The 27983-nt window shown below is 39.8% G+C and overlaps 1 protein-coding gene across 4 annotated transcripts in view; it reads left to right on the forward strand.

Annotated features, from left to right (window-relative positions):
• Nucleotides 1–393: 393 nt before the first annotated feature.
• MED14 (mediator complex subunit 14) overlaps nt 394–27983 on the forward strand; it is an 82272-nt gene continuing 54682 nt past the window's right edge. For all 4 annotated transcript variants that reach the window (XM_058659010.1, XM_058659012.1, XM_058659011.1 and 1 more), the window contains exons 1-13: nt 394–1037; nt 6341–6367; nt 8148–8253; nt 13520–13693; nt 14415–14544; nt 15008–15136; nt 15460–15567; nt 16106–16238; nt 17618–17768; nt 18198–18309; nt 21366–21491; nt 24015–24093; nt 27680–27839. In XM_058659010.1, coding sequence (XP_058514993.1) covers nt 808–1037; nt 6341–6367; nt 8148–8253; nt 13520–13693; nt 14415–14544; nt 15008–15136; nt 15460–15567; nt 16106–16238; nt 17618–17768; nt 18198–18309; nt 21366–21491; nt 24015–24093; nt 27680–27839 — 1665 coding nt within the window. In that variant the 5' untranslated portion in view covers nt 394–807. The remainder of the gene's footprint in view (nt 1038–6340; nt 6368–8147; nt 8254–13519; nt 13694–14414; nt 14545–15007; nt 15137–15459; nt 15568–16105; nt 16239–17617; nt 17769–18197; nt 18310–21365; nt 21492–24014; nt 24094–27679; nt 27840–27983) is intronic.

Here is a 27983-nt window from a genome sequence, read left to right on the forward strand (position 1 = left end):
GGGAAGGGCAAAGGCTTGAGAAATCACCCGTGGCGAGGCCACTACGGTTTCTTCGCGATTCCAAAGCCACCAGAACTCACGAACACTTAGGGAAGGTTCCCCCCACACACTCCGCCTCTCCGTGGGACCCGTACCCCACTTTCGAGATCGCTGATCGATCCCTCAGGGATAATCGTGACCTTTACAAACGCCTGGGAGGCAGGGAGGGGCTCGGGCGGCGGCGCGGTCAGGGCGGGGCAGCGGGTGACGTCCACGGTGACGAATCGCTCGGTCCTCACCCCGTTTCCGGCGGCTCGCGGGGCGCTCTTCCGTTCACCCCCCTTCCCCCGTCCCCCCCGAATGCCGGCCCCCGCCCCACCCCCCACCTCCACCCTCCGCGAACACTACCGCGCGGGGCGACCGGGCGAACCGGCTCGGGTTGCTCTCGAGAGGCCCCTCTGCGGAGTCTCTCTTTCCGCTGTGCCTAACGACTTCCGCTTTTGCGCCCGTCAACATGGAGACGGCGGCTGCGGGACCGAGCGGCCTCTGAGCAGTCGCGGAGGCGCAGCGCTGCCGGGCTGCGGCCACTCGGCTTCCCCGCCCTCCGTGCCTCCCCCGCCCCTCGCCTCCATCCCCGAGGCCAGGGGCTAGGCGATCCATGGGGGCGGGCCTCTGCGGGCGGAGCGCGGCTTCCTGTTCTGAAGCTTCCCGGCGGTAGGCGGCGGCTCCACTGCCCGCGCCCCGCCGCAGAAGGCGCGGTGACCGACTGCCCGGGAGGCTCCAGGGCTACATCTCGTGCCGCTGCACCGATCCTAGCCCTTTGCCGCCATGGCCCCGGTACAGCTGGAGAATCACCAGCTGGTCCCGCCCGGAGGCGGCGGCGGTAGCGGCGGCGGCGGGGGCAGCGGTGGCCCGGCTTCAGCGCCTGCTCCTCCTCCTCCCGGAGCCGCCGTGGCGGCTGCTGCTGCAGCTGCAGCTAGCCCTGGCTATCGACTGAGCACTCTGATCGAATTTCTGCTTCACCGGGCCTACTCAGAGCTCTTGGTGTTAACGGATCTGTAAGTGCCGCGAAACCCCAGCCTGCTTCCCAGCCATCTCTTCCCGCGCAACCGATTGAGAGGTTTGCGCCTCCCTCCCTACCGTGTTTCTCCCCGGCGCGGCTTAGTCGAGAATTTCGGAACTCAAGGGGTTCGTTCAGTGGAGGTGGCTGAAAAGCTTTGTATTGGAGGGGCTTTCTGGCGTGCAGGCAACGGAGACCTGTTCATTTGGCGTGTTGCTAACACTTGGGTTGAAAATTGTCTTTGGGATTTTCATCCGACTTGGAACCTTTTAAGCTTCCAACATTACAGTTCAGGGTTTAAGAATATTCCACATTTAGAATGAAAAGAAAATCCCAAAGACATGCATTCAGTCTTACAGCCTCTTGACAATATGTTTTGAATGTAGGGTGTGTAATTGCTTCTAAGTTTCAACCTAGGAGATGGTGTATAAAATAACGCAACATTGTATGTTTAAGTACTTTCTTTCCTAGAAGATGGTAAGAGTTGCAAGTCCTCTTGTCGTGTGTATCAAATATTTTTTTTGTAGCCAATCTGTTGTTGTAGGGAGTTTGTAAATTACTTAGTTACCTGTGAAGTGCCTTAGGGCCTGGTTAGGGTGTTAATCCCTCCAGAATATGAACAGAATATACTAATGCTTTTCAGTATATGAAGAAAAGGCTCTGTAAAATTTGGGGGCTGCGTTTTGCACGTTATAAGTCAGGTTCAGAATTAAAATTTAGTCTAGATTAATTTTCTTCCCTAATGGTAAGATTGCAGATCAGGGGTCTTTGTCGAAAAACAGCAGTATGCAAAAATTAGACTGTTCAGTGTCACAGTAATGGTTGCTGGAGACTTAAAATAGTTGCAGGTGACTCCAAAAATTAAAATAGCTTCCATTTCTCTAAACCATTCTTAATGTTGATGTACTGTACTTTACTGAATGAGACAGACATAAATAAGCCCGCCTCTGTCTAATGAGAAATTTAAATAGCTTTCATCACTGAAATGATTTTAGTGGTACACATCTCTGTACTGTTCATTGTTGAGTCTTACAAGAACCTAAGAGTGTCCATGAGAAAGTTTCATGTGTGTGAAGGTAGGTCACCTACCCTGAATAGAGCTATGGGAAAAACATGTTGAGAACTGCTGCTGTTAATGATTGTGGTAATTAGTTTTTCCATAAAGGATTTGTAGAAATTTCTTGAATAATGTTGTGTTAACACTTTAGGATGTGGCTTATGAAGAGAGAAACATCTGTTTTATTATCAGAGGAGAAGTATTAGTTCCATGCCTTTCCATGATTTTGATTTCTATATACCATATAGGAGTATACACACAGTTCATGTACTTTAAAAAGGTTAATGGAAAAACATAATTAAAAGATGAATTTTGAAATCACAATGCTTCTTTTAAAAAAGAAGTTTCTGTTTTTATTGGAAAGTCAGATTTACAGGGTGAAGGAGAGACAGAGAAAGATCCTTTCTCTGGTGGTTCACTCCCCAAGTAGCCACAGTGGCTGGGGCTAAGCCAATCTGAAACCAGGAGCCAGGAGCTTCTTCTGGGTCTCCCAAATGGATGTGGGGGTCCCAAGGCTTTGGGCCGTCCTCCACTGCTTTCCCAGGCCACTAGCAGGGAGCTAGATGGGAAGTGGAGCAGCTGGGACACGAACTGGTGCCCATTTGGGTTCCTGGCACATGCGAGTCTAGGACCTAGCCACTAGGCTACCATGTTGGGCATGCTGCTGTTTTCATACTACACATTTTTCATGGACTTTCTAAGATGCATGCATTTTCAGTATGTTTTCTTCTTCATTCCAATTTCTATATCCAATTGCCTGTATTTTATTATTGAATGGGTGTTTCAACCTCTGTAGCCCAGAACCAAACTCCTGATTCGTCTCAACACTGTTTCTCCCCCAAAAGCCACCTTTCCCATCTCAAAACAGCATGAAGCTACTTCAAAATGTTTGTGGAAAAATTGAATTAAAAGATATTTTATTGTGGTTTAGAAACATTTTGAAATCCATGCAGAATGTTTTTGTAGCATGCATTTTCTCTGAGGTTTTTTTTTTTTTTTTATTTACTTTTATTGGAAAGTCAGATTTACAGAGAGGAGACACAGAATGAAACATCTTCCATCTGCTGGTTTATTCTCCAAGTGGCCGTGACAGCCAGAGCTGAGCCTATCTGAAGCCAGGAGCTTCTTCTAGGTCTCCCACACAGGTGCAGGACCCCCAAAGCTTTGGACTGTCCTCCACTGCTTTTCCAGCGCACAAGCAGGGAACTGGATGGGAAGTGGAGCAGCCGGGACATGAACTGATGCCTATATGGGGTCCTGGCACTTTGCAAGGGGAAGGATTAACCAATTGAGCCAATGACCTGGGCCCCATTTAGGCTTCTTTACTCAGAACTCTCTTATAGCACACAATCTTGCTTAGAAACATTTTATATTCACTTGTATGTACTGTGACCATAAAAGTTATGATCCAAACCAGAACTTTTTTGTGAAGACGGTGCTGTTAATAATGTTGGTTCAACATGAATAAACTGGAACTACTTCGGGCAAACCAGGACATGTAACCATCTTAGTGTTGAAACTGTATGTGATGTGTGCCTAATCGACCTTACTTTTTAAATTTGAAGTCCTGATAGTCTCTTCCTCACTTCTCTTCCACCTTCACTGCCCTTCTTGATGTTTTTGATAGTGTCTGCCACATTCCCACCTTAGAGCTTTCTTGCTCTTCCATTTTCCCTACAGCACTGATTGCCACCTGACATGATTAGTAAATTGTGCCCTATCCCTCATTAGGGTTAAGTTCTGTTAGGACTGGGGTTCTGACTTGTTTGCTATTTTCCCTGGCACATACTTGGAGGTTAACTAGATGCTTATTGACTGAATATATGAATGAACAAATTTTTAGGGCTGTCCTGTAAATCTTTAACAAATTAATGCTTTGGATAAATAGGTATATAAATGAACCTTCCTCACTTTTAGTTTATGGTAACCAAAATTAATTTAGGAATGTACTATGAAAGTTCTTAAGTAGTCTGCTTTTCGTTGTTTCAGGTAGAATCCCCGAAAGTTAACTTTTTCATGTAGAGCTAGTATTGTAGGTAAGCTTTTTATAAGAGTTTCTTAGGGACATGGTTAGTTATTTCAGCTTGTGGTGCTTGTCTGTGGACTATTGAATTTGAAATTTAAGTGCTTTGGTTTTGGTCTCAGATTTGCTTTTTTTTTTTTTTTCCTTCTGCTTATTCAACTTTGCCCTCCCCTAAACATACATGCTTTCATTTTATTTTCTGGGGAAAAAAATAGCAACTTAGTTAAATATCAAATTCCAGGATCTCAGTCATGTAAACTCATTGTACTTCAGTATAACCAAGTTTCTGTGCCTTACTTCTTCTAAACATTTGCGTTTTAGGTTTGTTTGTTGTTTTTAACCTCAAATGATAGGCTTTTTTTTTTTAACCTAAAAAAGATTTGCTTATTTATTTGAAAGGCAGAGTGACAGATCTTCCATCCACTGGTTCATTTCCCAAATGGTTGCAACAGCCTGAGCTGGGCGAGGCTGAAGCCATGAACTCCATTTGAGTCTCCCATCTAAGTAAGTGGCAGGAACTCAAGAACTATAGCCATCAGCCACTGCTTCATTAGCAGGGAACTGGATCACATGCTGAGTAGCTGGGACTCAAACTTGCACTCTTAACCTGCTGTGCCACAATGCCTGCCCTGGATTTTGCATAAAGGGGTTTTATTTATTAATTTTTATTTTATTTTTGATATTGTTTACATAGTCGAGAGGAATGCACACCCATGTGCTTCTCTGATTAGGGTGGGGAGAATTAAGTGTGAAGGAAGGATGGGTGGTGCAAATGTTTCGGTTTTTTTCTCCTCTGCAGAAGGGGTTGGGGAGTCTCCCCCCTCTGCTTTTCAAACTACATCAGCGCCTGGTGATAAGGAACAGTCCTTTAGTGACACCTTAGAGACCCTATGTGGGGAAAAGGGTTCCGAGGGTGTTACTGGAGTGGATTTGATAGTTCTGAGATGCTGTCAGCTTCATTGCACCAGGGTTAAGAAAATCTTTCCAAGATCTATTGGTTGACCAAGTCAACTTCAATGTGCATCCATAGACCAGGAACATGCTGCAAGGGTTAGGCAGGAGAACTGTCCAACCTGTTCTGCTTTTCATCCTCTGATGAGGCACTTGACATTCCCTGCTGGCCTAGATGAACTGGCTGTCATGTCCCCTGTGTGCATCTGGGTGTGCTGTCCACTGCACAGGCATCAGCAACTGATGAGGCGCAGTTCTTATACATGCACTCCAAGGTTGGAGCCCATACCTATCATTCAAGAAGTAATAGTTTGGAGTAGGGAGGCGGAATAAAGAGTGTTGTTCAGACTGTTGAGATGTGGACCATGGAGCAATAGTTAACAAAATGTGGTGATTCAGCAGGCAGATCAGACCTTTCTAAGCATCAGTGGGTATGTTAATGTTATTAGGGAGAAGTTGACATTGGTTGCTGACGATTAATACTAGAAAGCCAGCCAAAATATTAAACTGGAGCTATTTAAGCAAGGGTAGATGTTCAGCCAAGCAGTTAACATGCTCCCTTTTCGCATTGTACTCTTGGGATTCCATTGGCAAAGCCAGCTTCTGCCCATGCAGATCCTGAGAGGCAGCAGTGATGGCTTCAATGATTGGGTTCCTGCCACCCAAATGGGAGACCTGGGTTGAGTTCCTGGATCCCAGTTTCAGCCCTGGCCATTGCAAGCACTTGGGGAGTGAACCAGAAGATGGAAGGAAGCTCTATCTCTGTTTCTCAAATAATATATACAAATTTAAAAGTAATGTATCTTTCCATTTAACCACCATGCAAATTGTAATTACTGTAAAAACCCTTGTCTGACACTGGCCCCTTTGTGTAATTAGCTTCCAGTTTTATCCACAATAACAAAACAGAGATTATTACTTCGAAGTAAGATATGTGTTGGATTTGAGGAGGCTGGTACTCCTTTGAAGACTAAGAGGATGTTTTCTCAGAATTTCTGTAACAGCATGCTGCTGTGAGACTTGGGCTTTTTCAATGTTTGTGGCTCATGCAGTATCTTTTGAAGTATTTTCAATGGAGAGAAATATTCCTTTGCTGATTTTTCCTTTACAGCTGTTTTGCTGGAAGCTCATTAAAAAGTAGGTAGCATCTTCTAGTAACCATTTACTCAGGTTTTTTTTTTTTTTAATGCTGATATGTGGGTCAAAGGAATATTGTCATGCCTTTATGAAAGCATACATATATTTAATTAATATATTATTTTTTTCTTAGATTGCCAAGGAAATCTGATGTGGAAAGGTATGAAAAGCTTTCAATTTGTGTTTTTACTGATGTTTCTTTGAATGTTGATGTGTGAATATGATTAGTGTGGGCTAGGGTGATTGTAAGAAGCACCAGGAAAATGCAGTTGACTCTTAACAATACTTCTGGAGTGAGACCAGTTCTGGACCTTCTATTCTGTGAACTTTGATTGAATGACTAACTGGGTCAAGCCCTGAGGGGTATAGGAAGATGTATACATTTGTAGTGGAAAAAGCTGAGAAGCAGGCTGGCTTTCAAAAGTTGGTAACTAATTTACCAGCTTGTTAGAATGTTGCTAGTAAATATCTTTAGAGGGCTGGCTGGTGTTTGCCTATTGCTGTTACTGTTTTACAGTTGAGAAAATTTTGGTTCAGCTGGAGGTTGAGGCTGAAGACTTAACACTGGTATGATTTTGTAAGCCAAAGGAACAAGCTAAAATAAGACTTCAAAGAGATCATGCGATTGAAATTTATAGTAATGACTGTCTACAAGCTATTTGGCTCTCTCGTTGACACTATGGCTTCTTGATTTTCCCCCCCTCAATACCAAGCCACTGGGAAGGCTTTTAGCATTACTGGTGGCTACACTCCTGCCAAGCCTAAGTGACCTTTTTGATAGAATTAGACAGAAGCCAGAAAGTTAGAGATGGAAGAGATAATTGAAATAAGCTTGTTTTATGGTATAATTGTTCAGTTTTTTTTTTTCCTCCCTCCCCGACTGGGAGGAAAGTGTAACTTCGGGTTTGTTCTTTTGCCTGAGGCGGCTGCTAGATGTTAATATTCCGTTTAACACTTCTGTTGTGTCTCAGTCTCACCCATGCTATGCTGTTTTATCCATTACAGTCTTCCACGGACATTGGAACAGTCGTTATATTGCCCCTAGTCAGGTTGCTGGCTCATGTCTGAGGAAGTCCTGCAGGTTGTTTGTGGGCTGCCTACACTCTCCACAGGAGCTGGGCTCTGCTCTGTAGCCTTCAGCCAGCATTGTACTTCAGCAGGAATTTTTATTTTACCACGCTGCATTGTGGTGGTGTTGGTGAGACAGAGTTGGCTTGGATCAATAGGTCATTGAATAGCTGTGCTAAGATTAGTAGGTCGGAGTCCACGGAGAGGGAGTTTGCGTAGTATCCTTCACCAGTCCTGACCTGTGGAATGTTGTCTTCGGTTCCTCAAGGTAAACCATGAGGTGTAATGATGATCAGTTTTGCAGTTGCTGTGAAGTTGACAAATCTAGCTGAAACACTGGTTGACAGCCTCAAACTTGTAGTCAGGCTTTTAAGGCTCTGTGAGGAAAGGTTCTTATAAGATCAAAATGGGCCATTGTTTTTATAGCAAGGCTTAAGCTTCAAGCTTTGGTCAAGGTCTGTATTCATTCCTTTCCCTTACCAAAAGCATCACTAATTACTAGTTTCAGTTATGAAATTCATATTCTTAACCCCTAATTTGATCCTGTCTATGACTTTGTTAATGTCCATATATCCATGTATTGAGTATATTTTAAGTAAGCTACTTTTATTGTATGTGGTAAGCTACTTTTATAAAATTAATTTAAAAAATATTCATTGCTAGAATATACAGTTGGATTTGTTACTGAGATAAAAAAATAAAACATGCAGATGGTACGAAAGACGTGACAGTAATTCCTACTTAGAAGTGTTTTAGGTGGGTCATTTTGTTGTGGTTATAAGCAAAGGTTAATTTGGTTTTAAGTTCAGATGAAGTAGCTTGTGAAAGACTGTCTGATATTTTGGTCCATTGACAGTTATTTTATTTTATAGGAAAATAGAAATAGTGCAGTTTGCAAGCCGAACACGCCAACTGTTCGTTCGGTTATTAGCTTTAGTAAAATGGGCTGATAATGCTGGCAAAGTGGAAAAATGTGCGGTGAGTTCAACTTTTAACTTTACTTTGTATAAAATAGCTTTTGGAATGTTAATTATAACATAAATATATGTTATGTAAATATGGTTTCCAATTATAGCTTTAACTCATTTGTGATTTGATGATATTACTTATGTAAGTATTCCTATTTCTGTATAATAAGGTATAAAAAATTTCTAGGGAAACAATATTTATGGTTGCCGGCTGAAAAAGACATCATAACACAGAGAGACTTGACATAGGAGACTGGAACACAGAAGGAAAGTGGTTTGTTTCTGTAGGCTTTCATAGAATTTGCAAGGTTCTCTCCTTTAGTTTTGCTTATTGATTCCTGAAAATCCTGTGAAAATGACAATGAATATTTTTCTTGTATCTTATAGGTGAGAAAAGATAAGGTTCCTAGAAAATTCAGGCCTTGTTGAAGGTCACGGACCTTATGGACCTTATCTGATAACACCGTTTGTGTGTGTGCTTGTTCATGTACTCATTCTCTAAATCTCTGTTGAGCACAGGCTGTAGGGCCTGGCAGGTGGCTGCTTGCATAGGAGAAAGTCACTGCAAACATGCATTCTTTTGACATTGAATCACTGAAGTTTATTTATTTTTATTGGAAAGGCAGATTTACAGAGAGACAGATTCTTTTGTTTCACTTTGTAAGTGGCCACAACGGCCAGAGTTGAGCTGATCCAAAACCAGGAGCCTGGAGCTTCTTTTGGGTCTCCCCTATGGGTGCAGGGGTCCAAGAACTTGGGCCTTTTTTCACTGCCATTTCAAGAGTGTTAGCAAGGAGCTGGATCAGAAGTGGAGCAGCCGGGACTCAAACTGGTTCCCCTATGGGATGCCAACATTATAGGTAGAAACGTAAACTATAAAACCATGGTGCTGGCCCCTGAATCATTTTTCTCTTAAGTTTTTTTGTTCTTCACTTCATTTTCCATTTTTTTAAAAGATTCATTTATTTTTATTGGAAAGTCAAATATACATAGAGGAGGAAAGACAGAGAAGAAGATCTTCCATCTGTTGATTCACTCCCCAAGCGGCTGCAATGGTGGGAGCTGAGCCGATCCAAAACTAGGAGCCTGGAACCTCTTCTGGGTCTCCCACAGAGGTACAGGTTCCCAAGGTTTTGGGCTGTCCTTGACTGCTTTCCTAGGCCACAAGCAAAGAACTGGATTGGAAGTGGAACTACTAGGACATGAAACAGTGTCCATATGGGATCCCAGCATATGCAAGGTGAGGATGTTAGCCACTAGGCTACCACGCCAGACCTTGACTCATTCTTTTGAAGTCAAAGAAGTGACGTGCAAGGAAGTGTACCAGAGTTGTTAAAATCTACCAAAATAATTTTTTTCCTTTTAACTGTTTATTTGTTTATTTATTTGAAAAGCAGAGTAACAGAGAGGAAGAGAAAGAGAGAGGCTTTCCATCTGCTAATTTGCTCCCCAAGTGGCCCCAACAGTCAAGGCTGGGCCAAGCTAAAGCTAGGACACAGGAACTCTATCTGGGTCTCCCACATGGGTGGTAGGGGCCCAAGCATTTGGACCGTCTTCCTCTGCCTTAAGTAGGAAACCAAGTCGAAAGTTAACCAGCTATGATTTTTTTTTATTAATTATTTTGCATTATGTGACAGTTTCATAGGCTCTGGGAATCCCCCTACCCCTCCCAACGCCCCTCCCCCCGGTGGATTCCTCCACCTTGATGCAGTATTACAGTTCAAATTCAATCAAGATTCTTTCCTTGCAAACGTATACCAAGCATAGAGTCCAGCTACTTATTGTCCAGATGGGTTGAACAGTTTCTTGGGGAGACCATTTCTGGTCTGAAGTTAGAGCTTAACCAGCTATGATTTGAACCTGTGCTCTGGTGTGAGAAGCTGGGGCTGCAAGTGTTGGTTTAACCAGCTTTGCCACAATGCTGACTCCCCCGTCCCCAGGATTTGAATGTATGTTCAAGGAGCATTAAAGAGGAAAAGCATCAGTTTGGTTCTTGTGTTAGCTCACTGACCTTGTAACTTGGAGGCTGGTGTGTTAATAGATGAGACGCACAATTATTCCTGTTCACCCCAGTTTCCTTTTTTTAAAAGTTTACTTATTTGAGAGGAAGAGAGAGACTCCATCCACTCATGCACTCATCTAATGACCACAGCAGCCAGGACTGGGCCAGGCCAAAAGCAGGAGCCTGGAACTACATATAGGTCTCTCCCGGGAGTGGCAGGGCTGTATGTTAGCAGGAAGCTAATTTGGAAGTGAAGGTGAGACTTGCTGCTAGGTACTCTGATGGAGGATGTGAGTTTAGCTCGCTGTGCCACCGTGCCTGCAGCCTTCATCCGTGTTTGGTGAGAATGGGATCCAGTCAGACAGATTAGAATTATTATCACAGAATGAATCAATTAAAAATGTAAAAGAATTCTAAAGGAGAGTATTATTAGCTACTAATAGCTGGATTGTGAATACTTTAAAAAAGAAAGAATATGGCCCAGTGCGGTAGCCTAGTGTCTGAAGTCCTTGCCTTACACACGCCAGGATCCCATATGGGCACTGGTTCTAATCCTGGTGGCTCCACTTCCCATCCAGCTCCCTGCTGGGAAAGCTGACAAGGACGGCCCAAAGCCTTGGGACCCTGCACCCGTGCAGGAGACCTGGAAGAGGCTTCTGGCTCCTGACTTTGGATCTGCTTTGTTCTGGCCATTGCGGCCACTTGGAGAGTGAATCATCGGATGGAAGATCTTCTCTGTATCCCCTTCTCTCTGTATATCTGACTTTCCAATACAAAAAAAAAAATCTTAAAAAAAAAATGAATATGAGGTGGGCATCATGGCACAGTGGCCTGAATTGCCTCATGGGATGCTTGCTCAGTGCTGCTTCTAGTTTCAAGCTTCTTTGCTTCTGATTCAGCTTCCTGCTAATGCACTCAGAAAGGGAATGAATGAGGCCTCTGCCAGTCACATGGGAGACCCAAGTGGAATTCCAGGCTACTGGCTCCGGCCTGACCAAACCTTGACTGTTGTGGGTGTCTGGGGAGTGAACTAGCAAATGGGAGATCTCCCCCCGCCACCACTAGTTACTTTGGCTTTTATTATTATTTTTTTAAAGATTTATTTATTTTTATTGGAAAGGCAGATATACAGATAGGAGGAGAGACAGAGAGGAAGATCTTCCGTCCAGTGATTTACTCCCCAAGTGGCTGCAGCTGCCAGAGCTGCGCCCATCCGAATCCAGGAGCCCGGATCCTCTTCTGCATCTCCCACACAGGTGCAGGGTCCCAAGGCCTTGGGCTGTCCTCGACTGCTTTTCCAGGCCACAAGCAGGGAGCTGGATGGGAAGCGGGGCTGCCGGGATTAGAACCAGCGCCCTTACGGGATCCCAGTTTGAGCAAGGAGAGAACTTAATGTGCTAGGCCACTGTGCTGGGCCCTACTTTGCATTTCAAATGAAAAAATTAATCTTTTGAAAGAAAAGGGACATGGTGATGATCAGAAACCTACTTAGACTCATTAATAAGGTACTCAAAACTAAAGTTTTATCTTAGGTATATAAGTTGAAGAAATGTAGCTTAAGTTAGTGTATTATGAGTTCAGCAGGGTAGCTTAGAAAGGGTTTCATTAATGATCCATATTTTTTCTTAAAGATTGATTTATTTTTATTACAAAGTCAGATATACAGAGAGGGGGAGAGACAGAGAGGAAGATCTTCCGTCCAATGATTCACTCCCTATGTGTGCTCAACGGCCGGTGCTGCACCGGTCTGAAGCCGGGAACCAGGAGCCTCTTCCGGATCTCCCACACAGGTGCAGGGTCCCAAAGCCCTGGGCCGTCCTCAACTGCTTTCCTAGGCCACAAGCAGGGAGCTGGATGGGAAGTGGAGCTGCCGGGATCAGAACCGGTGCCCACATGGGATCCTGGGGCGTTCAAGGCGAGGACCTCAGCTGCTAGGCCACGCCGCCGGGCCTGATCCATGTTTTTTTAAAAAAAGATTTTATTTTACTTTTATTTGAAAGGTAAAATTTACAGGTAGAGGGCTCGGCAGTGTGGCCTGGTGGCTAAGGTCCTCGCCTTGATCCCATATGGCCGCTGGTTCTAATCCTGGCAGCTCCACTTCCTCTCTATCTCTCCTCCTCTCAGTATATCTGACTTTGTAATAAAAATTAAAAAAAAAAATTTACAGATAGAGAAGGAGAGACACACAGAGAACTTCCATTCACCAGACAGCTGCGGTAGTTGGAATTGGGCTGATCAGAAGCCAGCAGGCAGGAGCCTGGAGCTTGTTCTGGGTGTCCAATGTGGGTGCAGGGGCCTAGGTATTTGCACCATCCTGTACTGCTTTCCCAGGCAAATAGCAGAAAGTTGGATTGGAAGTAGAGCAGCCAGGAGTGGGACAGAAGTCTATATGGGATACCAGCACTGCAGGCAGTGGCTTTACTTGCTACGCCATGTTGCTAATCCCAAAGACCTATGTTCAAGGTGGAGCAGTGTGGACTAGATTAGCTGTGGCCTCCCCATAGGGTTGGTGCAAGTCTTCCTGGATAAAATTGTTTGGTACTGCTGGAGTTTGGTGCTTACTGACTTTGGTCAGAAAACGTTTTTACGGTGAGCTGAATGATGGGAGAGCTGGGCTAGCCTTTATCACAGATGAATACCTGGATATACTCTGGTTTCTCTTCAGATCGTGTAAATCTTTCGCCTTTTACAGATGAATACCTGGGTTTAGTTCTGACTCCAGCTATATGCTGATGCAGAACCCAGGAGTCAGCATTGATGGCTCAAGGAGTTGGGCTTGAAGGGGAGGCTTCGACTGAGGTCCTGGCTTTGGCGCCCTGGTTTCTGTGGATTGAACCAAGGAGTGGGACCCCTCTATATGTCTGTTTCTCTGCCTCTTTAAATTTAAAAGTAAACATATTGGGACCAAGGCAATCTAGGTTCAGGAGTCTCTGCCATTAATTATTTCATTATCAATTAGGTCTAGAAATCTCTATGAGTAAAAAGTATTTTATTGTGTTTACTTTTCCTAACTTTTGGTATTTTATATATACTGTTTGAGATGGAAAAATGAATTGGAAAACCCTTTAAAGTAATAAAAAGTACTTTGTTAATGTCAAATGCAAATGTATTAAATATTGTCTTTCTGCAAGCTCCTGCAAAGTTTTTGAAGAAATATTTTAAAATATGGTAGAATTACTTTAATTCACGCCAGAGATTACTTTGAATAAATGGTAATGAGTGCAGGTAGTTTTCAAATTCAAGGCTGCTTAATACTTTTACCCTTGCTTTGAAGATGATCTCAAGCTTTTTAGACCAGCAAGCCATCCTGTTTGTGGACACTGCTGACCGTCTGGCCTCATTAGCTAGAGATGCTTTGGTCCATGCACGCCTGCCTAGTTTTGCCATTCCATATGCCATTGATGTGCTTACTACCGGGTCTTACCCACGGCTGCCAACCTGCATTAGGGTAAGTGCTTTGTCTCAGTATTCTTAAAAGCTGAAACGGCTTTGGTATTGGATTCTACTGTATCAGGAAGCCCAGTAAAAGACATTTTTAAGACGAATAGTTTGTACAGTTCACTTTTTTTCCGCTACAACCCAGATGGCAGGTTTTTTGATAGGTTGGGGCTAGGATGTGAGTTGTGTTCCTTTTTTTGGTTTGTGAGCAGACGGGAATGTAACAACCTATTATGTCCCTTTGTCCTGTATATAGGACACCTAAAAAGACAAATTGAGCAGTAAACACACCACTCGTGGGACGTTTGAATAAATGTTAGGCACAATTGAAATCCTGGGACTTAATAGGTTAACATCTATTTCAGATGTGAAAATACAGCATGCTAGTAATATTTTGGAAAAATTTAAGAATTTATGGTTGTGGTAGTTTATTGACTTAGTGCAATTGTGTTTTATGCTTTTAAGAAGTGGTGAAAGTCATCTAAATGGCATAGAATTGCTTTCAGAAGTAGAGCTTGAAGATCAGGTTGCAATGGAGTCGTAACTCAGTGACTGGGTTGCAGCTTTGGTTTTGTAATGAATGATAGTAATGGACACTGAATGTGGACCAAAGAAATGGATAAGATTCTCTTGTGTAAAGTGAAAAAAAAAACATTGTCTAAAAACAAACACAGGTAAAAAAAATATGCCTCTTTGAATGTTATTTCTAAATCACTTCAATTTTTTTGTAGGATAAAATTATTCCTCCAGACCCAATTACCAAGATTGAGAAACAAGCCACACTTCATCAGCTGAATCAGATTCTTAGACATCGTCTTGTGACCACAGACCTTCCTCCTCAGTTAGCAAATCTTACAGTTGGTATGTAACTGAAGTTTGTTATTTTAAGAGTTGTTACCATATTTTCTTAAGCAGCTTCTTTGGGTTTCATTTAAAAAAAGCTTCCAGTATGAAGCTTTGGGCCACAGTTTTGGTAGCGGTTGAATCTGATTGTCAGCCATATCATTGCCCTTTAGTATTTACGCAGTGATGATATTTAAAGCTGAAGAATGAGAGAGACCCCCTGGGACTGGAGGCAGGTGGTGGTCCTAGAGTTGAGCCTCCTGAAAATTTTGTTCGTATGTGTTGGAGGATTTGCTTTATGATGGTTTTTTTTTTTTATCTGGAGGCTAGCCATGGCTTATGTGGGAACCACTGAACGATTTGCATGTTTACAAAAGAAGCTTCAACCTATATAAAATTTCTTGTAAGCAAGTCTAGAAATTGTAGGTTAGCAGAAAGTTGCTTGTTTTCTGTCAGAATATACCACTTCTTTTTCTAAAAGCAAATGGCCGGGTCAAGTTCCGAGTTGAAGGAGAATTTGAAGCCACCTTGACTGTGATGGGAGATGACCCTGATGTTCCATGGCGTCTTCTCAAGCTAGAAATTCTAGTTGAGGATAAAGAAACAGGAGGTAAGTTATAAATGCTTATTTATTTATTTTTAATTTTTAAATAAATGCTTATTTAAATCATAAGTATTGCTTTAAGTGTTTTGGCATTTTCATCTTATGAAAATATCCCTGCAGAATGCGAAATGTGTATAATGGAAGGTGATTTTATGACAGTCATTAAACTCACTAACTGAAAGTTTCATTATTTCTCATAGTATAATTTTCTCGAGATTTCCACAGATAATTTCGTTAACAATTCCTTAATAGAAGATGCTTTCTTAGTTGGTACTATGACACACCGAACACCTTTCTGACTAACTGCTTTTCTTTCCTGCCAATGGAAGACGGACGAGCTTTGGTTCACAGTATGCAAATCAATTTCATCCATCAGCTGGTACAGTCTAGGCTCTTTGCTGATGAGAAACCTCTGCAAGACATGTACAACTGCTTACGTATCCTTCTGAAATTAGAGACAAGCATATGTAAGGATTTTGTGTATTTCTCTTTCACATTTGTCCTTAATTATGAGTTACAGCACCCCATCTCTCCCCACCTCATTGCCACTTTTTTGGATGGAAATATGACTGAGTAACTGTCCAGTATGTGGAATAGTGGTGCATATATAATAAACTAAATTTAAAGTTTTACTGTTGACCTTTTAAGTAAAAGCAAAAAAAAAAATGATTAAACATAGTATTGCTTAGAAATAAATACTATTTGATTAATTCTCATTCTCTATACCATGAATGAATTGAAGAGTTTTCTGGATCTGTGGCTTGTTGATATTGGTTCAAAATTAAAGATGAACCTTTTCTCTAAAATTATGCCTCAAGCTGTAACACTTTTTGTGATGAATCATTGGGAAAACATGATCCTGGAACTTTTCTTCGTAGCCAGTTTTTTGGGAACACAGCCTTGTTAAATGTAGTTTGCCTTTACTTGATGGGTTGTTGAGGTAATAAATTAGATTTGCTTAACCAAAGCTATCAGATTCCTTCTGCTTATCACTGCAGTTAGAAGTTTTGCACTCCCAAACTCTAATGTTAATCCGAGAGCGCTGGGGAGACCTTGTGCAAGTGGAAAGGTACCATGCTGGAAAGTGCCTTTCTCTCTCAGTTTGGAAGTAAGTAAAAATGATTCTGTTAGAGTCATGCTATGACTGTAAATGCTTGTTATCTTTTTTTCTCTCATTTAATACGCATCAGAACCAAGTGAGATATCCATGTCTGCCACTTTTCTTAGAACATGGCATATTTTGCATACAAGTACACTTATCTGTGTCGAGACTACTGGCAAATTTGAGAGATTAGTTTACTCTGGGCTCAGACTGAATTGCTCAAGGACCAGTAGGTTAGATTGTTGGGAATAATTTTTTTAAACTATGTTTTTCACAGTTCTTTATTTTTGAATTATGCATAAAAACTTCGTATTATGGAGAAAATTGCTATCAGCCTCTTTAATAATCCCTGTTTCTCTTGTCAAAGTTTACTTTATTCTTGCTTTCCTTAAAGAAGTCAGGTGATTGGGCCCGGCGGCGTGGCCTAGCGGCTAAAGTCCTCGCCTTGAAAGCCCCGGGATCCCATATGGGCGCCGGTTCTAATCCCGGCAGCTCCACTTCCCATCCAGCTCCCTGCTTGTGGCCTGGGAAAGCAGTTGAGGATGGCCCAATGCATTGGGACCCTGCACCCGCGTGGGAGACCCGGAGGAGGTTCCAGGTTCCTGGCTTCGGATCGGCGCACATCGGCCCGTTGCGGCTCACTTGGGGAGTGAATCATCGGACGGAAGATCTTCCTCTCTGTCTCTCCTCTGTATATATCTGGCTGTAATAAAATGAATAAATCTAAAAAAAAAAAAAAAAAAAAGAAGTCATGTGATTAGTGACCATTTAGAATACAAGTTTATTATTATTATTGAAGATTTGTTTATTTTTATTGGAAAGGCATATTTAGAGAAAGAAGGAGACACAGAGAGAAAAATCTTCCATTTGTTGGTTCACTCCCCAAGTGGCCACAATGGCTGGAGCTGAGCCAATCTAAAGCCAGGAGCTAGGAGCTTCTTCCAGGTCTCCCACGCGGGTGCAGGGTCCCAAGGCCTTGTTTCAACCTCTGTTGCTTTCCAAGGCTACAAGCAGGGAGCTGGATGGGAAGTGGGGCAGCCGGGATATGAACTGGCACCCCCATATGGGATCCTGCATTTGCAAGGGGAAAATTAATTTGAGCCATTGTGCCAGGTCCAAGTTGCTTTATCTTGGAGTTTTTTTGTGTGTGTGTAGGTTTGTTTTATTTTTAAATTGTATATGTATTTTCCTTTAAATGTAGTAAATCAAAGGTTGTACTGGGCTACACAGTGGGTATCTTCCTAATATTAACTTAATGCTTCCATAATCATTGAGGACCTATCATATTTCATGTTCTCTGGTAGGCTATACAATAGACTATTTTATTCCAATAGTTAACAATCTCTATTGAAATAACTTACTAATATTTCTTTTTTCCTCTTTAGTCAACAGGTTCTTGGAAGAAAGACAGGGACAGCATCTGTTCACAAAGTTACAATTAAAATTGATGAGAATGATGTTTCCAAGCCTTTACAGATTTTTCATGATCCTCCTTTGCCAGGATCTGATTCCAAATTAGCAGAAAGAGCTATGAGGGTAAAAGATTTCAACATATTTTAATGTTGTTTGATTAATAGTTTTAGCTGATTCTTTAAAATACCTAATTGTTCCTAAGACTTTTTATGAAATTTATATGAATATTATGCTCCCATATCTTTAAAATACTTGACACTAATAAGATGTTCTTTTAAATTTATATATAGCATTTGGATTGAATCACAGCTTTATTTTATATTTGAGCATTTTGTTAACTGACATAAAGTGTTGCTTGTTTTATTTTCTCAAAATGTTAACTATAGTTTTTTAGTTACCAGTATCATATGTTTATTTTTAACTACAAATTTACTCTTTTTCTAGTTAACAGTGTAATTCTAAACAGAATATCTTGAAGTGCAGTAATAGCCTAGGTTTTTAAAGTGACCATATTTAAATTGCACAATGTGCCTTTTTGTCTTGTTTATGCAGATTGAACATTTATCAATAGAAAAACTGTTGATTGACAGTGTTCACGCAAGAGCTCATCAGAAGCTCCAGGAACTGAAGGCTATTCTTAGAGGTTTCAATGCCAATGAAAACTGTATGTTCTTTTAAATTGCCATTTCTGTTTTTATTTGGTTTAAATTGGTGTCCGTATTTATTTTTATAAACTGTATTTATAAAATTTTTTTCCCCCTGATATAGTTTTTGTGGCAGAGAGTGGGCATTGGTGTGTTTTCGCTTGTAAACTTCTCTTAATTTTTCCATATTTTCTTATTTGGTCTCATTTTTGAAATGGAAGGTATTTAAAAATTTTAGTGTGAATCATTGTGGTGATTTTTTTATTGCCCTCTATATATTTTTAAATATTGATTATGTAGTTGAGAGTCTTGCATATTATGTGGATTTCTGATTAGTGTGGAGACTGGTCAAGGTGTGGAGGAAGGTGGGTGAGATAAATGTTTCAGTTATGTTTTTTCCTCCTGTGTCTGGGGGAGGGGTGAAGGGATGGGGTTGGAGTGGGGAAGAGGAGGGACCCAGTCAGTATTGTCAAACTACATGAACATCCTGGATTGGGATGGGGGCAGTCATTTGATGACATCTTAGAGAGCCAAACTTAGGAACCAAACTCGGGCACTTTGATATGGAATAGGGTTTCTTAACTGCTAGACCAAGAAACAATTCTTTTGAATACATTAATAAGATTCAGAATAAGAAAGGCAGATGTAAACACATAATGAAAAGTCTTCCAAATTTAATTACCTAATAAGTATGTCAGAGTCTTTGGGGAATAGTCCATCACTTTCATTTTATGGAATATGGTTTCACAACATTATAGTGAGCATGTTTACTCTTCCTGGCCCAGTTGTTCGTGGTCTTGATTACTTTGTACCCAGAGTGTGCAGTCTTTAATTCAGGTGGTATAGCCTTTTAAGTAGCTCTAAGACTATTAAGACTAAGACAGTATTAAGACTATTAAGTCTTAATAATGCTGGTAGCAGTGGCATAACCTTGCATCATCACCGAGCCCAGCTCATTCCAATATACTCGATAAAAGCAACTTTGATATGTACCAGGAACTCAGGATTAAAATATTTTAGACAAAGTAGATAAAAATACTGCTTGAAGGAAAGAATGTCCAAAAGATAAATTTGTGTTTAGAATATTCGCTCGAAGAAGTTTTGGTATGCTACTGCATCATTGGATACTCCAGTTAATACTGTATATTTCCATATAGCTGTAAGAGAGGCTTTTGAATGTTCTCATTATAAAGAAATGGTAAATGTTTAAGGTGCCAGATATGCTAATTTCATGCTTTGATCATTACCCAACAAATATACATGTATTGAAACATGTACCCAATAAATATGTGCAAGTATGTGTCAATCAAAAGGAAAAGGACATGTAATCATTCCAGGAAAGTGAAAGAATAAAGCTGAAAAGTGGAAATCTGAAACAGCCAAAGTGTTAGCTCTTAAGTTTAGATCTTTGATTCACATTGAGTTATTTTTGTGGTTGGTGAAAAGTAGGATCTGATTGCAATCTTTGCTGTAAAGATTTGCAGTTGTTGTAGTATGTCTGTTTATACCTGGTTGTTTTCCGCTGTTTGTCTTGTTACCCTTGTTGGTGATAGGTTTCTGCAGTCTTAAATTTGAAATTTTTTTATTTCTAATTTTTCCAGAGTAAAATTCTAAAATGTTGTTTTTTGGACTTCCAGAAAATAGATTTCTGTTCTTTCAGGATGCTCTGGCTTACTTCCAGATTATTTGTAAGCAAGACTTAGTAAGTTTAAGGAGTTGGTATGATTGCCCAGGATCTAAATTTCTTAGAAAAATAGACTGTAAGCATATGTTTACATAGAAACAATTTCTGTGTTCGTCTATGTCACGGAGATTTCTCTTTCTAAGCATTTTGTAGATGTCACTGCATTGGTAGCAGAAAGATTCAGTTCCCTTTGTACTCTTGACAAATGGTTCACACACCTTTGACCCCATAGTGTCAACTGTATTTGAGGATGTTGGGAGTCTCCTTCCCCTCTAACCTGCTTAGATCTCTAACTCTAGCAGGAGTATGTCACCTGTGTGGTTTTCAAGCTCTAGGAGTCTTTAGAGTCTTAGGTGTTAAAGTGCCTTGGGGAGGAGCCCAGATTACCTAATGGTTTAAAGTACGTTGAGTACTATGCTTTGCAAGCGAAAGAAGAGTTTCTTTGTGTTGTGGATCTTCCTAGGCCTGCTTCCAATGAGATCAGTTTTGAAAATGAGGACTTGTGGGTCCCCCGCCCGGCAAGGGCCTGCTGGCTCTTTACTGTAAGGCTTGTATTTTAACTTGTTCACTTGGCCATTATCTTCCCTGTCTTTTTGCCTGCCTTCTGTGCTGTAGCTTTAGAGAAACTTGGTAAAAAGGAAAAAAAAAAGAGTATATGTATGTCTTTTTGCAACAAAAGTCTGGTCCACACTCTGAGCTTTTCAGTGCTTTGCTTTTTCAGTTTGTGGGATTAAGGGATAAGTTATTTGGGCCTGGTGGAAATAGCATGAAGGACAAGATCAAGTGTGTTAGCATTTGGGGTTTTCTGTTTAGCTGTTGCCTATAGTCTCACTTCATCTATGATTTGAAAATGAGGTAAATAAATGACGTAAAAATTTTTTTTCTATATGGTCATACTACTTAATAGTTTTCAAATGTTTATTTTATACACCTGAAATCTATCTGATTGTTGAAGAGCTTCTCTTTAGGACATAAATGACATTTATTATTATTATTATTTTGTTTTACTAAAAGTAATTTTCTCCTTAATATTGTTTAAATAAGACCAAAAGGAAGATCCTTAGAAGTTGACTTTTTACTAACTATTGAGTGAAAGTAGAATTTGGCTAGCTCAGTGATGTTATACTAGATGTTTTAATTCTTTTAAAGGAATATTTGATTTTTTTTTTTTTTTTGCTGTAATGTTTGAGATGGATGTATTTGTTTCAAGTCAACTTGAAAACTACATTCTTCCTTTTTAGCTACTAATTAACTTAGTATGATTCCAGATTTCATAGTCATGCTTTACTTCTTACATCTAGAATCTTTCTGTGGTTGATTTGTTTTTATTCATTGAGTGTATTCTTTTTAAACATTCAGATAGAAAAATAATTCAAATTTTTAACCATTCAGCTTTCATAGAGTCAACACTTCCTGCACTTGTTGTGCCCATCTTAGAACCCTGTGGTAATTCGGAATGTCTGCACATTTTTGTCGATTTGCATTCTGGAATGTTCCAATTGATGCTTTATGGACTTGGTAAGTTAAAAAAAAAGTAGCATAAGAAAAATACTTTTAATAAAGGCAAATTTTTTTTTGCCATTAAGTATTGGAAGGGGTGATATGCACAGTATTTAAAGTTGGTGTGGAAGGAATAAGTGGCTTATGTATGATCTTTAGGACCCTATTTTAATTCTAGGCTTTCTTTTATCAGAACATAAGCTTCCCAATATAAAGTACATTTGTGCTGTTTCTTTCATGTGAAAGTTATGTTGATGGTTGGTGTTTTTTAAGATTAACTTGTCAATTCAGCATCTTAGTTAATATTTTATCACTAATAGGTGAGTAACAAGAAAATTACAATACGGATTTCTGCTGTCAGTTGCTACTGAAGGAATTTTTTATGATAGTCCAAATGTCTAAGATCACTTGGCATACTCAGTCTTGGAGAATCAGATTTTTGTTTTCTGGCTTACACACAGTGGAAAGTAAAGTTGACTTCTAGCTCATTTTTCTTGCTGAGTTGATATTCTGAGGTGATAAAAGATTAGGAATTTAGTGTTTTTATGATATTGCTGCAACACTATTCTTGACTATGTATAGTTTCTATTTGAAATTAAGTAAGATAGAATCATACAAATAAGGATTTTCTGGCAATATTATGTGGCTATGAATGTAAAATTCATAAAATTTTTAAAATCATAAAATTTTCTTTTTTTTTTTTTTTAAAATGACATGTTACTAGATATGACAGTCTCCCTGAATGGAGTTTTTTTTTTTTTTTAAAGATTTATTCATTTTTATTACAGCCAGATATACACAGAGGAGGAGAGACAGAGAGAGGAAGATCTTCCGTCCGATGATTCACTCCCCAAGTGAGCCGCAACGGGCCGATACGCGCCTATCCAAAGCCGGGAACCTGGAACCTCCTCCAGGTCTCCCACGCGGGTGCAGTGTCCCAATGCATTGGGCCGTCCTCGACTGCTTTCCCAGGCCACAAGCAGGGAGCTGGATGGGAAGTGGAGCTGCCAGGATTAGAACCGGCGCCCATATGGGATCCCTGGGCTTTCAAGGCGAGGACTTTAGCCGCTAGGCCACGCCGCCGGGCCCAAAATCATAAAATTTTCAAATTTTTACTTATTTATTTGAAAGGCAATGTGAAAGATACTTTCCATTTACTGATTCACTCTCAAAATGGCCACCATGGCTAAATTGGGCCAGGCCGAGGTTAGGTCAGGTGAGACCTGACCCGTTTCAGGGAGTGAACCAGCAGAAGGAAGATCTCTCTCTTTTTTCTTCTCCCCTGTCCTCATTCTGTATGTCAGTAACTTTGCCTTTCAAATAAGTAAATCTTTTTTTTTTAATTTTATTTTTTATTTTATGGCACAATTCTGTATGCTCAGAATTTCCCTTGCCTCCTCCCCAAACTGCCTTCCCCCCATTGATTTTCCCCATACTTTAACAATAGTATAATCTTTCATAAGTAGTCCTAAGTCCATCTTTATGCTATCTAATTGTATCCTGACATTGCTGGTACAGACAGTGGCAGACAGTCCAGCATCCTATTGTCAAGATGTATTTAACAGTTTCATTGGGAATGCATCTTTGGTTTGGAAGTGTTGTTGTATCTTCACATCTGGATATGATGGTCTCTATTACACAGTTGCTATACATTCCCGTAAATGAATAGCCATACAACAGTATCAACAATAGGAGTAAGTTAAAACTTTTAAACCCTAATAATAATAATAATATGTGAATTAACTAGATCAACGATTTGGGGAAATTAACTATAGGTAAAAAGTTAATGTATTTTGGAATTGTTCCTGCCAGTGTACACTTGATATTCGTTATCTGTGAGTCTCCTATGTTAAAGAAGGAGGAGATTGAATTAGGCAGATTGATAGCTAATGATATATTTAGTTTTTTTGTTGTTGTTGTTAAAGTAAAACCATTTTCTTTTTCTTCTTTTTAATTTTGATTAAATTTTCGTTAGTTTTTCACAGATTCAATATGGTTTGTAGATACAGTTGTAAAAACATAATGATATTCCCTTTCTTCTTCATTCACTCTTCCTCACTTCCTCATCCGCATTTCCTTTTCCTGCACATGAAAGAATCGTAAAAATTCAATGGTTTGTAAATAAAGCTTGCCACCAAGAAACATGAGTTACACATTCCATTTCTATTCCTGGACCCTCTGCATGGGTGCTGGACTCTATGCTTGGTATATGCTTGCAATGAAAGAATCTCAACTGAACTTGAACTGTGGTTATGCAACAAGGTGGAGGAATCCACCATGGGGGGAAGGTTTGGGGAGGGGTGGGGGGAATCCCAGTGCCTATAAAATGTGTCACAATGTAATTAATAATAATAATAAAAAAAGGAAACACACAATTCACTAGAAGATAACACAAAAATTGAACTTATCTTTAAGTTGAACATTATAAGAACATTAAAGATAAGTAAAACCATTTTCAACCTGGAGTAATAACTTTTCCTTAAGTTTTGGGTTACCTAGATTGCGTCATGTAAGCAGTCAATGCAATGCTTTCTTCTGTAGACCAGGCCACCTTGGATGACATGGAGAAGTCTGTGAATGATGATATGAAACGGATCATTCCTTGGATTCAACAGCTTAAGTAAGTTTATTTACTTAACTGAAAACTAAAAGTGGAAAGTTATTTTGAAAAGATGTGTTGTTTTCATCATTACTCTTGATCAATCACTGTCTTAAAGGTTTTCGACATGAAGCTGGAGCACCTTTTAGTACCTTATAATCTTAAATTCTCTTGGAATATTTCCAATATGATATGTAGAGCCCAGTGTCAGATTCCCATCTAAAACAAATATAGAAATGAAGGGCATGACATTCAACTTTTATTCCTTGCCATATTTTCTCTTGTGTAAGCACATTACAAATGACCTGCGCAATGGCCTTCATTGTATCAACTGTTCTTTGTAGTGGAGTCCTACTTGTTTTTTATCTAGGATAATATTCACAATATGGATCCGACAGCTGACACTTTCAGTCATTTTTGCTTCTCTAATAGCATCATTCAGTTTGTCTTAAAAATCTTTTCAATGTTTTAAGTTGTTAAACCAAATAAAATTGAAAATGAAGCTAGAGATAATTCTCTGGGGTTTCATTACTACTCTGTTGTATAAAGGCATCATAAAAAAAAGTTGCAGAAATCAAAACCCAAACTTTCAGATGAAGAGTAGGGGTCACATAGAGGTTTCAGGACAAAGACAGACTGGTTGGGGGTAGGGGAGGTCTTTGGATTTTGCAATCTTTTAGCCCATCAATTTTGGTTTTTAAAATATTTAGTGATTTCATTATAACCAAGTGATTTTTTTCATTAATGTGGCATGATTTTTAAATTTAGGAAGTGGATTCAAGTATTTGAGCCTTTTTTGGTGGTGGCTGTTCAGTATATCTGGTGATGGAGAAATTATAGTCTCAGTAACAATTTCTAAAAGTTTTAGTGTTTTAGCATCATTTTGTGTGTTTTGGCTAAATAAGCAAGGTTTAAATATCTGATATGCCCGATAATATATCCTCTATAACTTGGGGTTATTGGTCAGTGCTGGAAATAAAATCTAAACTGGAAAGCTGAGTCTCAAAAGCTTTTTAACAATTATGTGTCTGTACTTTACCCGACAAATTATTTATTAGAAATGTCCCCTGATTGCTACTTTAAATAGTGTTCTGAAATGATCTGGTAAGCATCCAGTATATCACTAATCTATTGGGAAATGCCAAGTTTTTGGAAAATTTTATTGAACTACAACTTAATTGAAGTATTTCTTTAATACTGTAAAATCCACGTTTTAAGTGTGGGAAATTTGCTGAGTTCTAGAACCATCACCACAATCCAGTTGTAAGAAATTTGAAATGTTTCTGTCATCCCCCATGACTCTCACAGTTTGTCCCCAGTTCCCATCCCCAGGCAGCTATGAATATACCTTTTGTTTCTGTAACTTGGCCTTTTCGGGCCATTTCATATGCATGAATTATAAAGTATAGTCCTTTGTGCCTGATGTTTTGTTTAACATCCTGTTTTCAAGTTTTTTTCTCCCGTGTTACAGCAATGTATGAGGGTTTCCATTGCTCTGCATCCTTGCCATGAGTTCTTGCCATCATTGAATATAGACATCCTGATGACAAAAGGTCTATTTGCGATTTTATTTTCATTTCCCTGAGGACTAATGAAGTTGAACAAATGTTCATATGATTGCTTTTTTATAATGTGCAGTCGAAGTGAATTCTAGAAAAAAGTGACAAAAAATTACATACAAAATGTATAACCCCGTTTTGTTGTAGTCAACAGGCAAGATTAAGACTTTAATTTTAAAGAAAGATCTGTTTTGATTGAAGGGCAAAGTGACAGAGAGGGAAAAGTGGAGAAAAGAGATCTTCCATTTACTAATTCTGTCACCAAATGGACACAATCCTGGAGCTCACACCTTCATCTGGGTCTCCGGTGTGGACGCCACCTGTCCAAGTAATTGGGCAGTCTTTTGCCCTTCTGTCTTCAAGGTACATTAACTCGGAACTGGATTAGAAGTAAAAAGCTGACACTTGAACCCGCACTCTAATATGGGATGTCAGTGTCACAGGTGGTGGCTTAAGCCACTGTTCTCTGATGCCAGCCCCTGACTTTATACTTTAATGAATGTAGTTGGAACAAATATAACGTAGGAAAAAAGAAAAGTACAGAAAATGTCAGGAGTAAAATTAATAGTTTGAAAAAAGATTACCTGTGCATATTGATATTTAAATTTTTTAATAGGACAAACGAGCTCCTTTCTCGTAGTTTATGTAGGTCATATTGATGGCAGTGGTTCTCCTGTGAGATAACATGTATCTGAACTGTGTGTTTTTTGTTTGTTTGTTTAATAACATGCACGGCAGAGATAGTGTTCTCACACAGGCCTGTTGATGGGACTGAAAGTCGAGATCTGAAAGCATTTTTAGCAAGTTCAGGATGTTCATTTTGAACTGATTTCCAAAGTGAAGCAAGTAATACAATGTGTTCAAAGCTTACTTCTTAATCAGTAACCACTTTGAAGGATTGATCCTGTAACATTGTATTTACATTTGTCTCAAGAAAAATTGTTTCTAGGTTTTATATAATCCTGAGTAGCAGTTGGCAAAGCTACCGCCAAAGTATCATTTATTAGAGCACATGGTTTTATTGTACATGGCTAATACACAATTTGTACCAGGTGCAATTCACTGTATAAATAGTAAAATACCCTGACTGTTCTGTGCCCTGTTTGTTAGCAAAACAAGCGGGAATGTGGCACTGCTGTGAAAATTTTTCTTTTGTGAAATTAGCTCATTGTACAGCACTGAACATTTGTGAACCAGTCCTCTTGTCCCTGTTTTCATATGTTTAAGTATATGATATTCTAGCCTCCAGAATAGACAATAAAAAGAAAGAGAATACTAGTAAAAGTATCCAGGTGGTGGGTGCTGGTGTTGTAGCTCAGCAGGTTAAAGCTACCACTTGTGACACTGATTACTGGAACACAGATTCGGATGCAGGCTGCTATGTTTCTAATCCAGCTCCTTGTAAATGCAACTGGGAGAGCAGAGGAAGATGGCCCAAGCACCTTGACCTTTGCTATCCATGCTGGAGACCAGGATGGAGTTCCAGGCTCTTGGTTTTGGCCTGGCTCAGCCTGGGATTTTGTCTGCAGTTGGGGAGTAACCAGTGAATGGAAGATCTCACACATTCTGTTTAATCCTCTCTGATGCTTTGCCTTTCAAATAAATAAACTTATTTTTTAAAAAAAGCATCTATGTAACATATGGTGACATACTCAAAAAGGAGAAGGGAAAGAAAATAATTAATGCTGGACCTACTATGTATACTGAGAAATTTATACATTAAAAATATAAAAACTGGGATTTGTATTTCCAGTGATACCAGGAAAATGAATTAATTTTTGTAGTTATTATTTGCTGTTTTGTTTTACGAACACTTTAGACATTTGATACAGAACATTGTATTTTGAATCTCTTAACCTACAAATTAAGAAGCAATAGTTCCATACAACACTGGAGAGAGAGACTCCATCAGTATGGTCTTGTGTCCATCTAGGTCAGTTAAATTTCACTCAGTTTTTGTTATTGGTCTTCATATTATTTATAAAAAAAATCATAAGTAAATCAGAAAAGTATGTTTTTGTGATGTGGACTGTCTCTTTTCAATTAAGATTTTGGCTTGGACAACAGCGGTGCAAACAATCAATAAAGCATCTGCCTACAATAAGCAGTGAAACATTGCAACTTTCCAATTATTCAACTCATCCTATCGGAAACCTATCTAAGAATAAGCTGTTCATTAAACTTACTCGTCTTCCTCAATACTACATTGTAAGTATGTAACTGACTCAAAAGAATCAAATTCAGTGATTAATGTGTAGGACGATTTTTTTTATGTAATTTGCAAATGAATTTTTGAGTTTCATACCATAATTTTTTTATTTTTCAATTTTAATATTTATTATAAGGGTTGCA

The sequence above is a fragment of the Ochotona princeps genome, chromosome X (assembly GCF_030435755.1).
Source record: "Ochotona princeps isolate mOchPri1 chromosome X, mOchPri1.hap1, whole genome shotgun sequence".
Lineage (NCBI taxonomy): Eukaryota > Metazoa > Chordata > Mammalia > Lagomorpha > Ochotonidae > Ochotona > Ochotona princeps.